At 51.4% G+C, this 12,737-nt stretch overlaps 1 protein-coding gene across 12 annotated transcripts in view; it reads right to left on the minus strand.

The window, feature by feature from the left end:
* The window catches only part of ARHGEF7 (Rho guanine nucleotide exchange factor 7), a 135,412-nt gene that overhangs the window by 49,628 nt on the left and 73,047 nt on the right, over positions 1-12,737 (minus strand). For all 12 annotated transcript variants that reach the window (XR_015251759.1, XR_015251758.1, XR_015251756.1 and 9 more), the window contains one exon: positions 3,596-3,684. Coding sequence is in view for 9 of the 12 variants with exons in the window: in XM_086708390.1 (XP_086564516.1) it covers positions 3,596-3,684 (89 nt within the window). In the remaining 3 variants the exon portion in view is untranslated. The remainder of the gene's footprint in view (positions 1-3,595; positions 3,685-12,737) is intronic.

Here is a 12,737-nt window from a genome sequence, read left to right on the forward strand (position 1 = left end):
GAAACACAAGAGTTCAAGCCATGAAGACGGAGAATTTCCCCTAATTAATGTCAGACACCAAAACCACAGATCCCCGGAGGCTCGGAGGACACCAGGCAGCATAAATGCCAAAACACCACACCCGTGCACATCGCCCTCAAACTATAGTCAAAGTTAAACTTACAGCTCCCTAAGAGAGCCCAAATTTAAAAGTGGATAGCAGAACTGAACAGACACCTTACAGGTGGCAGTAAGCACGTGGACACAGGTCATCCGCGAACTGCCGACTGAGACACTGAGGCGGCACCACACACCTCGTCCATCAGCGAAACCTGATCAGACACCAGCAGGCGTGGCAGAAGATGCCCCACAGGGGTCCTCCCTGGAGGACCGTGTGCGGTTTCTTACAGAACTGAGAACACGCTCCCCACAACACCCAACAATCACAGTCCTTCGCATTCACCCCAACGAGCTGAAAACACGTCCACGAGAAAACCTACGCACGCGAGTTCACAGCTGCTTCGTTCACAATCACCAACACCCGGAAGCAAGTGAGAGGTCCTCCAGTGGGTGATGGACAAACTGGTCGGTCCAGACAGCAGGGGACTATCCTGCATGAAGAGGAGAGCCAGCAAGCCTGAGAGGTGCTGATCATGGGGCCTTGGCAAAGCTCCACCCTCTCCAATGTCAACCTCAAGCTGCTCTAAAATAAGTCGAGTCTTTTTAAAAACGTCCAAAGAACCAAAACAGGTATGCCTAAAGAATTAACATACATAAACAGTGACACAAATACACTATTTGACCGTAAAAATAACCAAATGGTGATTGTGAACTGAAAGGTGTGATAAAAGTGAAAAATCCACTCGAGGGGCCCAACACTAGATGTACAACAATCAGCCAACAGAAAGGACAATAGAGACCCTTCAGTCTGAAGAACAGAAACAAGAAAAACTCACAGCAGCTCCGAGACCCATGGACACCATGACACTTCGCACGCACAGCACGAGTCCCAGGACAGTCCTAAGCCACCCAGAAGCACTAGCTACGTGCCAGCATAGGTGGGCGATCTCGACCGTCACTCAGGAGCCACAGGACGCCCATCCATCCTGTCCTGCCCACCTCCAGTCTCGTACCTCCACCCACAACTCTCCCCACTGCTTTCCGCTGAGCCCAAGCAGAGACTCAGTCTCTCACCAACAGTCTTCCTCTTGGGGAACCTTCTCCCATCAGCAGGGTTAAAAATACCTAAACTTCCACAGTTTGCTGTGAAAACAAAGCCATGCCAGGCAGTGTGAAAAAGCTCTTCTGCTTTACTTTACATGTTGTATTCTGCTCTACAGTTTACTTTTCTACATCGTTTATAAATACAGGATTCAAAAAAGAGGAATTCATTCCTGGCTTAGTCACCAAAGAGTGGCAGACCCTGGGCAAGCCCTTTAACAGCTAGAGCTATGTTCTCCCCTGTAAAAGGGGTGCTACACCCAAAGAGGGTTTCCATGGATTCTGAGTTATGTCCATAACAAGTACAATTTTAACATGTGCTATTTACCAACACAGCTTTATGAAAACAACAATTTGGATGTGATTCTGAGGTCAAGGTGTTTTCCCATCCTTCTCAATGAAACAGTGGCTGACTCAGAACAGCACCTGTGATATAAAGGCGCTTCCCTGCCCCCCCATACAAGAATAGTTCAAAGAAAGAAATCCAAAAAAGCACTGATGATGCTTCAAGCTGAAGAGGGTTACAGAACATAAAATGCAAAGGACAACAACTTACCAGGACTTCTGGAAAAGCATGGTTGCCTACATCCGCAAAATCCCTAATGAAGGCAAGACTACTGCAAAGACCAGAGAGATGACGTGGGCTCCAGGGGCGGGGCCCTGCCTTGCTTCCTCTAACAGTTAGGGTTAAGTGGACAGAACCTCAGAGAGGAGCAGCCGCCCCCTCTCCAGAGCAGCACTGTGGATCCGGACTGGTACTCCGCCCAGGACACCCTCCCCTGGGCGGAACCCCGGATCTCACAGAGGAACACGAGGAAGAGGCCGCTCCCCAAGCTCGCCTCCGGTGAGGCCCTCAAGCACCCCAGACCACTCTCACTGTGCTTTGGACACAGAGCCGCACACGCAACACGTCGTATACTAACGAGCGAAGCAGTGGAAGAGCCACGTCATGGGGACGAACATCCACGACGAACATCCGACAGAGACCCAAAGAGGGTGTGGACAGCAGAGCGGAACCAGGAGAGGCAGGCGGCCCCTCGGGGTACGGGCCATGCTGGGGAGCCCCGCACAGCTTGGCTGAAGTCTGCACCCAGACAAAGTCAGAGAAGCAGAGGCTGGGACTCAAGGACTGCTCGGGAAGAGGGCCTGGTGTCGACCAACACGTAGAAATCCAGTCTGAGGCAGCAAGCCGAGTCCACAGGACAAGAAGAGTGGAAGTGAAAGGAGGCAGAGGCAGCAAGGAGATGGGGGAGTGGGGGGGTAGGGGGACAGGTGCTGGCTGCCACATCCTGCTGCCTTCACCAGGGCCTGGCACAGAGCAGGGGTCCAATCACCGCACGTCAGAGCAAGGAGCCCTCCCGACGTCACCCTGCTCTGGAAGGTCGGGGGCCAGTGGGAAGTGAATGGTCGGCATGCCGAACACGCAAACTCACAGCAGAGGCTGTGGCTACAGGTCAGCGCAGCGGAACAGACTTCCGTCCATCACGCGTCCTCTCCTTTTCCTACAGGAGCACAGGAAGTGAAACACTCAGATGCTCAAAGCAGCACCGATCGATAGTGGTTTCACTTCAAGGACACACAGGTGTCACGGACTCAAGTGGACACTGCTTCTCAGGAAGCGTCCTGTGCAAGACCAGGAGCAGGGAAGAAACGCAAAATGCACACTTTCCACGGAATGGAAGACAGAGCCACACTCACAAAGTGTACTACGCCGGTTTATCACACCAATATATGCCAGCCATTTCAAAGGTGATCCAAATAATACCATTTCCTATTTCTGCAGCCCATGCAATGGTTTAGGGACCAGGAAAGAGTAGATTAGACACTAGACCTAGCATCACGGGTATTTTTTAAGCTCACATATTGCTCACGTTAAGTTTCATAACGTCGTGTTCCATTCTGAAGCATTTGTCTTCACTGAGTGCGACGTATAGATGCTCTCCTGTAATTGCACACTACCCGATGCACGAATCCATCAATCCCGGAAGAGACTTTATGTCAAGAAACAAGTAAACTAGAAACAGTACTGATCTGAAGTACTTATAATCCATCCAAAGCACAAGTAAAACGCCACGTGGCGCCTATAAATCACATCGTGCGCTTTTTTACAATCTCGCTTTTAAGGACTTGAAACAGTAGGAGGGAATACTACGTTATGTGACAACAGAAGGGTATAAGTCTACTTAAGTAGTAAACAAAAACATAAGATCATGGAAGATTAGAAGAAAATACACCAGAACGTTAACGGTGGTCGTAACTGTGCAGCCCACAACAGATGATTTCTATTTCCTCCTTCATACTCCACACCATTTACCTACAGTCTACACTGCAGAGTTTTAGAGACATTCAAAAAAAAAAATAAGTTATTCTTAACATGGGTTTTGCAGGTACTCACCACGTTGTAATAGCTCTTGTTAATGGCAGTAGTATCAAATCCTTTGGGAGGGCTCTTCAACGTTCCTGATTTAGGAGACACGGGCTTTTCTGAAATAAAAACGTAACGCAATTTCACTGACCAGTACTGGAGACCACACACGCCAGCCCCCACAGCCCAGAGCTACTGGTCCAGGGACCTCCCGTGAGAGCACCAGCCAACAAGGGAAGTTGCCAGAGGCCCGTGCCTCCCTCATGCTCATGCCCTGAGGTCAGGGAGCCGGCGTCCCCCCCAGCCCGTACGTGGCTCACCCCATACGCCCTGCTCGGGCTCAGCGTCTGACAGGCCATGCTCCCTGACTGTCAGCAGAAGAAAGAGCACGAGCATGAGCTATGCTAACAGATCACAAGTGCAGTCAAGATAAAATACCAGCCGATGCAGGCAGATACCTAACGATGTTAAAACACCAAGACGCAGAGTCTGGGCTACACGTCCAATTCAGAGCACTCACAACGCAGGTCTCTCCAAACAAGTAGGATCTGGCTCAGCGTGATAAGCCAAGGAGGAGGAAATCCATCCCGAGCAGGGGCAGAAAACAAGAAAAAGCCACGGAGCCTTAAGAACCTCCACCCCAGAAACCGTAGTGCGAGCAATTGTGATTACTCGAGGGTTCAAGTATCTGTACGCTGCCCAGCGTTCATTCAACACCTGTTCAGGAGATTCGCCAGCAAAAAAGGGATCGAGGAAGCATATGCCGACTGCCAGTGTGGCTCTCAGGGTGGGCGGGCGTGTCAGTCACTGGCTACCGGGGCTGGAGAGCAAACTGGGGTGGTTGGGGTGGGGGTGGGGGGAAGGGCAGGGGCATTCGAGGAGCAGGTCACACACCCGCCTCACCTGAGTAAGTCAACGCTCTGTCCCTCTGGTGTGCTGTGCTCAGCACCCTTCCACCCACCTGCCCCAAGTCTCTGCTAGCTCCCCCAACAGTGCCCTCAATCCCAAACACTGCCAAAGTCTCAGGTCCCCACTTCCAACTGGCTGCTTAGTATTGCCGTTATCTGCCTAGCAACAGAAACCCAGAAATGCCTGAAATCACATGCACTAACTGTAGGCCTTCCCCTTCCTATGGAATGAATGGTCTGCCTAAACCGTCCTTCAATGCCTCACTTGCTTTTCCAAAAGGTTGACAATAAAGCACAAAACAGGTGTTGTTCCCAGTTGAGAGAACTCTCTGCTCACAGGATGAAAACAGAACTCCGTGAGAAATGAACCACTTCTGAGCCCCTAAGAAATATCAACGTGTTCTGGCTAACACACATTCCTTCCCAGTCTCACACCTACAGGTAGGAATTTAACTATAGAAGAAAAAATTGACATGCTTTTACCTTAAGAAAAACGATGCCTTTCACCTTTGGAACGCATCATTTAGGGGACAAATACAGATAAAACTAAAGGTGAGCACTGAAGCCTGAAAGACGGTCACCGGACCACAAACACCAACGCGTGTGCTATTACCTCGGACTGGATTTATTTTAAGTTGTTTCTTATTTCTGAGAGAGAGAATATGTGGGGGAGGGGCAGAGAGCGAATCCCAAGCAGGCTCCACGCTGTCAGTGCAGAGCATGACACAGGGTTCAAACCCATGATCTGTGAGATCGTGACCTGAGCTGAAGTCAGCCGTTTAACCAACTGAGCCACCCAGGTGCCCCTGATTTATTTTTTATTTTTTATTTGAGAGAGAGAGAGAGAGAGAGCAAGCGCGCGAGCAAGCGCACATGCGTGCGTGAGCTGGGGAGGGCAGAGGAAGAGAGAGAAGGCTCCACGCTCAGCACAGAGCCCGACCCAGAACTCGAACCCATGACCCTGGAATCATGACCTGAGCCAGAATCAAGAGTCAGACACACAACCGACTGAGCCCCCAGGTGCCCCAGCTTTAAATTTTAAAAGCAAATAATCTGTCAAGTGCCTCATTTAAGACACACCTCCCAACAGCACAGATAACATTCAACTAACTTACTGGGAGAACCAGGAGAAAAGGCTTTTTCACAAGAAGTAGCGCGAGGCTACGGCACCGTGTAAAAACAGAGGGCAGGCAGAAGAGAGCCACCCAGTGCAGGCGGAGCCCAAACACGCGGTCTCCTCTCCCGTGGAAAAGGGAGTCCACAACTCTGCCAACGGCTACAGGGGAATGACTGCCACGGGAGGGCCGGAAACATCTCCCCAAACCCCGTGGGCCCTTCCCGACAGAGGGCTCCAAGGTAAGAAACCCCGGCACCGAGCAGTCACAGAGGAGCAGTGTCTGCCTGTGGTGCCACCAACCGCAAGGCACCTCCAAGGCAGGAGGCCCCGAGGGAGGGAGACCGCGGCCCTCCCACAGCTAAGGCGGCGCGGTGAGGCCAGGGCTCCGCAGCTCCCCCGCAGACAGCCACAGCAGGGCCCGCTCCACACTCGTCCCAGGGCCCCGGCCCTCAGTCACGCGGGGAGGGGACACTCGGTCAACACGCCGGGCAGGAGGGGCCCAGGATGCCAGGTTTGCCTCAGGAACCTCTGTGCAGCCCGAGGGAGCCCTCCAGCACCTACTCCCCACCCGCCCCTGCCCCCCAAAATAACACCACCACCATCCCACCCACACACTTAGACCATAATATACCAGTAATGGCCAATTTTAACAAAAGTTGCGCCCAGGAAACATTAGAAAACACTCAGCCTTCCCAGTATCTTAAGAAAAATAAAACATTTTTGGCCCATCCGATAGCTAAAGATTGATACAATTCACTGGGACTGCGGGGAAACCATGAGAACGTAATTTAGTGTTGTCCTACCAGGCGCCGGAAGATACAGATCTCCCCTTTCTTCCAATAAACTAAGAATGCCAAAAACAAGAGAATTTAACCTTGAATATGCTAAATGAATAAAGGGGGAGGGCACTGCAGAGACCAGACACAGCCCTGAGTGACAAACAGGAGGAGCTCTTGGGGACCCTTTGGGCAGGCTGACAATGAGAAGCCTATCCTGCTCGCCAACCCAGACAAACAGCGTCTCGCAAGGACGCGGGCTGGGAGACACAGCCCAGGAGAAATCCAAACCCTGAGCCCGCCCCTGCGGAGGCATATGGTCCAAACCCACTCCAGCCCCCAAAGGGCCCCAGGGTTTGCCCAGGGCAAGAAAATCTCTGGGAGCCCCCGAGGAAACAAATGTCCCTCCTCTCTGTAGGAATGTTTCCACAGCCCAGGGCACATTGGTACCCCCAACCAAACCCCCAAAGACACAACTATAACAAAGTTACAGCTCACAAAGAACTGAACCCAGTATAAACAGATACAACATACAAAGGAAATGGAACACCCAAGATGTTGAAACAAGGGGAAAATTTAGGAGACCAAGGAGTAAGTATATTTAAAACGCCTGGAAAGAGGGGCACCTGAGTGGCTCAGTCGGTTAAGAGTCTGACTCTTGATTCTGGCTCAGGTCATAATCCCATGGTTCATGAGTTCGAGCCCTATACTGGGGTCTGTGCTGAGACCTGACAGTGCGGAGCCTGCTTGGAATTCTCTTTCCCTCTCTCTATCCTGCTTGCCTCCTCTCTACCTAAATATTAGAAAAAAGAAAACCCCACCTGGAAAGAAAAGAGCCATAATGAATAAACAATGCACCACAAAAATTAAAAACACCTGAAAAAGAACGAAACCATTTCTGGAAATGAAAACTCTGGTCACCATCACAAGTAAGAGGAGTCGGTGAACTCAAAGATCTGAGGAGTGGACTCCAAATGAATGAAATCCAGCGAAACAAAAAATACAAAAAACAGATTAAAAGCCAAAGAAGGCAAAACAAGACAGCTGATAGGATTTTCAGGAGAAAGCAAAAGGAACGAGCAACATTACTGGAAAAGACACTTTCCAGAAGAGACATCTTGAGCCCTGGGCTAGAGCACCACACTACATCCCCCACAAAATCAGAACCATCCCACACAGAGGGAATGGCGCCTCTAGGTAGCACTGAAGGTGGGGGCCCTTGAGGAAGCCCACACAGGAGACACCCCCCCTATCCATGAGGTCTATGTTCTCAGAACCCGGGAAATGCCCCAAACCGAGCATACCAAACCCTACGTGCACACCTGTGATAAAGTTTAATCTGCAAGTTAGGCACAGAAAGAGATTAACCAGAACCCAACAATATACTCCAATAGAAGGTACGTGAACGTGCTCTCTCAACGTACCTTGTCCTGTACTCTCCCACTCGTGAGGTCTTGAGGGGATCAAATGCCCACCGAGGAAGGGAGCTACGTGGCACGGTGTCAGGCTGCTGACCTCCCGACGCACGCCGCTGCTCCTGGACCTCGGCTGACCCGGGGTAAAGGCCCTCGAAAAGCAGGTCCGTGAATGTGCCTGTGCCAACAGCCCTCACCCCCGGCCTAACTTGACTATCACAGGCTCTTCCCTGCTGCCTACTTTGGGAGAAGGCAAGCTTGGGGAAGACGAAACATGAATAACTGGTTCAAAGGCTCCACATCCCCTACTGCCCCTGGCTTCGAGGGGTGTCAGTGACCCAACAGAGCCTGCTGCCAGCCCCGAGAACCACCAGTTCCAACTTTCTCCTACTGTCCTCTGGGCAACAGCTGTCACCTTGCTCACGAGCCCCATGCCGGTCATGTCACCAGCTTCCTAGCAGCCATAGTGCCCTCGACCCTTTCTGTGGTCGTGGGGATGTTGTGCTAGCGACACACGCTCAGGAGCCCCTGCGTGGGGACCATACTGGCCCTGCTCTGCAACTTGATTACAGAAACTCGCCAACACGAAAGCAGAGAGGGTCACTGTCTCTGCTCATACCGAGCTTGGACAGTGAACACTCAGATCCCTCCTTTCCTCTTCCAGAAGCCTTACACGGTGGATCCCAAACATGGACATCTTAGCCCCTGACACTTCAGTGCCCGTCAGACTGGGACTGATGACAATGCAAACATCAGGCCACGATCACACCTGACAAAGACAGGAATCCCTCGTTGTCGCCTAGCACCCAGTCTGTATTTACATCTCCCTGGACTCAAACCTGTCACAACATGACTTTGTGAGGCTGGCGTATCTGACGCAGGAACCAAGTGAGACCCACACAGTGTGTGCGCAGTCACGCCTCTCAGGCTTTTATTTAGTGCCAGCGGGGAGCCTAGCGGACCTTCACCTTCTCAACTGTCTACCACATTTTCTATTTCGGGAATCTCAGGTAAGCTTCGTGATTTCTGGAAAGACACCTTGGTTTTTCACTACCAGCCCCCCCCCCCCCCCCCGGTTCCCACAACACAGTTCACTCAAGTATTTGCTGAATGGATGCTGCCTGTGGTTTTGGAACCAAGGGCAATCATAACAATCCTGATGATGTACATGGAAAACACAGCTGACTGGAGGCAGGATGGAAGGACGGAGAAAGGTCAAGGCAGGTCCTCGTGTTACAAAGCGGGGCACCAAGGGATAACCACGGCATGCACACCAGATCCACAGTGAGGCATTACCCACGAAGGGAAGCAACAGAACAAAACGTAAAGCCCAAGCTGAGGAGGAAGCGAGGGGACCAGGAAAACCGGGAGCCCCGGGGGAGGGTGTCTGTGGGACCCACATCCATGCAGAGCAGCCCCGCAGATGGGCAGGGGCGGTCACGCAGCTGCAGGGCAGATATGGAGGCCGGGGGTGCTCTTGTCATCCCAGCTGTGTCCTCACAGGCTCCCACCACCTACCAGGGTCTCATCCCTGACACTGGGGGATATCACCCCTGACCCCTGACTGCTGTCAGTCAGCTGACCTAGGGGACAGGTCCTTCAAACAGGATGTTGAAGCACAGTCCCCAGAGAGTGGAACATCCCCTAGAATGCCCACCAGCACAGCTGTTCGGGAAGAGCACGCGGTGTTCATCTGGAGGAACACTCACCCCCACGTCCCAGAAGAATCCCAAAGCATCTCACCCCAGAGCCCTCCACCCGTCTTTGTGGGTCCCCCACTCCGCCGCCCCTACAGGCCTGAGGTGCAATCTTACATTTGAGGCTCTTTCCGCCTATTATCAAGTATGCATCTGGAAGAAACCGTACAGACAGGCCTACCCTCTAATGCAGCTTTATCCTGGGTGCTTTCAGAAACCTCCCATCACACGTGCATGCGCACATACTTTTCCAGCAATACGGAAATCAGTTGCTACCTCTGTCCCTTTCCCTACACGGGTTATATTCATAAAACTTCTTCCATAGCCGATCGATCATCGCACCTAAAACCCAGGTCGCTTTTTGATGCCAGATGTAAACATGGCCCCCTCCACCCCAGCGGCACATGGGTTCTAAACGCACAGTCTGGTGCGAGGCCTACCACCCACAGAGCGTCCATGATGACTTAACAGTAGCAGCGACCAGCAGCCCTCTCCACCCCACCCCCAACCACTGGCCTCATCGCCTCTTTCCTGAGGTCTCCCTTCAATTGAAGAAATTCTCCAGAGAGTGTGGCCTGAAACATGCACGTGTGTATACAACACAGAAATCCGTGGGTTTTAAGTTTGATTTTGAGAGCACATGCTCGAGCAGGGGAGGGGCACAGAGAAAGGGAGGCATAATCTCAAGCAAGCTCCACATGGTCAGTGCACAGCCCCACATGGGGCTTGAACCTATGACCCTTAGGATCACGACCTGAGCTGAAGAGTCAGATGCTAACCGACTGACCACCCAGGTGCCCCAGAAATCCATGGTTTTGCACATCAGAACAATGTGCATGGCAACTAAATGCGGAGCAACGAGGGTGTCTGCTGTGAGGTAGCAGAGATTCAGGGAGGACAGGGCACATGCGGCAAGCAGTGGAAATCCCTTAAGCGTATTCTTGGAGGACACCGGCCTGCAAAGAGGACTATCCGAAACAAGAAAGCACACATAGGTCAAGGCACACACACACAACAGCGAAGCCTGACAGCCACACTGCCATCTGTAGCTGCCAGAGGGCAAATGATCATGGCTACTGACACCTGCAAGAAATGTGAGATCAAGTGGACATTCTTGAGAACTTACCTGGAAAAAAGCAGCCCAAAAGGGGTCAACTCAGGGATGGTGGTTTTGTTTATTCAACACATACATTCGTAAATCAAAAACTTTAACGAAGAGAAAGTCACAATTTAGAGGAAGTCAGTGTTTGTTTCACAAGTAAATGATCCTGACATGATCACCAGTTAGGATCGGGCACACTCTGTTTACAGAAAATGAAGAATTACACTGTAAATGACAACGCTTATCTTAAATACACCCTTCTAGAAGGGAATCCTATTCCAACATCGGAGTCACAGAAATTACTGAGAAGTTACAATACTAACATGTTACTATGATCCTGGACTTCCATTCTTCACTGCTGTAAGATGATACTGTAAAAACATGATCTCACATCTTTCTGTCTCAAATGCCCACATCAAAAATCAGACAGGAACAGGTTTCCTTAGAATATGCACAGATAATCTGTGAACACAGGATAGGAAGTTATTTCCAAAAGGTTATCCCCTTGGCCCCACTGTCAGCTAAAGAGGAAAGTGGCATGACAGACCACCAATCTGAGCAAGTCTGTTATCATTTGCACTTTACAGATAAAATGAAAGATGTGAAAATTCCCAGTTTCTTGGTCTCCATTCAGTACAAAAACTATGGATCCCATGGGACCCAATGCAGTTACAAGCATGTTTAAAGGGGTCTCTCTCATGCCCATGCAGACAGAAACATGGGGTAAGACACAAAACTTGGCAGACAGTGATGCAGTTGCCCTGACACAAGTCCACACCAACAGACATAGAAGTTTTTTTTTTTTTTTAAGGATTTCTAATAATCTATACACCCAACACGGGACTCAAACTCACAACCCCAAGATCAAGAGTCACACACTCTGCTGACAGAGCCGGCCGGGTGCCCCTTACACATACTGCTGCTGTTGTTGTTAAGCAAACTCCACCGCCGGGAATGGCCGGTTCTTCTTAGAGCTGCATCTGTCTACACCCAGCACCTCTCTGGCTGCACACTCCACTCCGAAAGTAGGGCCCCACAGCAAGACATTCATGCCACACTGCCAGACTCTCCAAGGGGGGCAGCACACCATGGAACCACCTACCGCCAAGAGCAGTCCTGAGCCTGCTCAGATCCTTTTAGAAGCGACTCCCCAAAGTCACCTGAAGAGGACCCTGAGACCCACAAAGTATCCTTTCAGTGTAATTTTCAAAGGGTAAAACTTTGAAAACTCCCTGAGGAGAAACGTGCACTCTCACTACTACAACTCAAAGTCAGACCAAACTTCCCATTTGAATGTGTCATTCGTAGCAGAACCCGGGACCTGGAGTCAGCAGACGTGGGCCCAATCAGGCTCCACGCCAAATGGCAGGTCCCCGGCACCAGCGCTCGGGGTCCCCTCGCCCCTCGTCCTCCCAGAGAGGGCCAGGGCAGCACTCTCAGCCCAGGACACCAGGGGACCATAGGACTGGCCAGGCTCTTAGCTCGGACTCGACCTGTCCCAGCCTCATGCTCACAGGCCAGTGCCGGGGCCAACCAGTGACTATTGGCAAGTCCAATGAGCCATACGCTAAGCTCCATTTCCCAGCAGCTGAGTCCAAGGTTGAGGCCACACTTCCGTCTCCATCAGCCGGACACCGGTGCGGTGAGGACAGCTGGCATTAGAAGGAGGATTCATACCTGCGCCCCGAATATCCCGATGTCTCCTGGGACTGTGTGAGGACTGAATGAGGCCACTGTAGAAGCACTTCAGACAGTAACCAGAACACAAGCAGCCCAGGCACTTACTGTCAACTTTACCGTATGAGAAAAATACAAACAGCGAGGTACCATTTCACACCCAACAGTTATCATGGGGGAAAAAAAAGTGGTGCCAAGGACGTGGACACACTGGAATCCTGGCATACTGCTGGTGGAAAGCCCGACAGGGCAGCTGCCACGCAGGCAGCACGGCAGCGCCCCGCACGCTGACCACCATCGCCCTGTGAGCCAGCAATTCCACCCCGAGGTATAGGCCCAAGAGGATGGACAGGACTCAGATCTCACCCAGGACCACAGAAACCTTATTCCCAACAGCAGAAGGTGAAAAACAACCAAAATGTCCAGCAACAGATGAATGGATGAGCAAACTGTGGTTTTGAAACAGAAAACAGATACAGC

This window comes from Puma concolor, chromosome A1, assembly GCF_028749965.1.
Source record: "Puma concolor isolate L17-30 chromosome A1, mPumCon1.1.hap2, whole genome shotgun sequence".
Classification (NCBI taxonomy): Eukaryota; Metazoa; Chordata; class Mammalia; order Carnivora; family Felidae; genus Puma; species Puma concolor.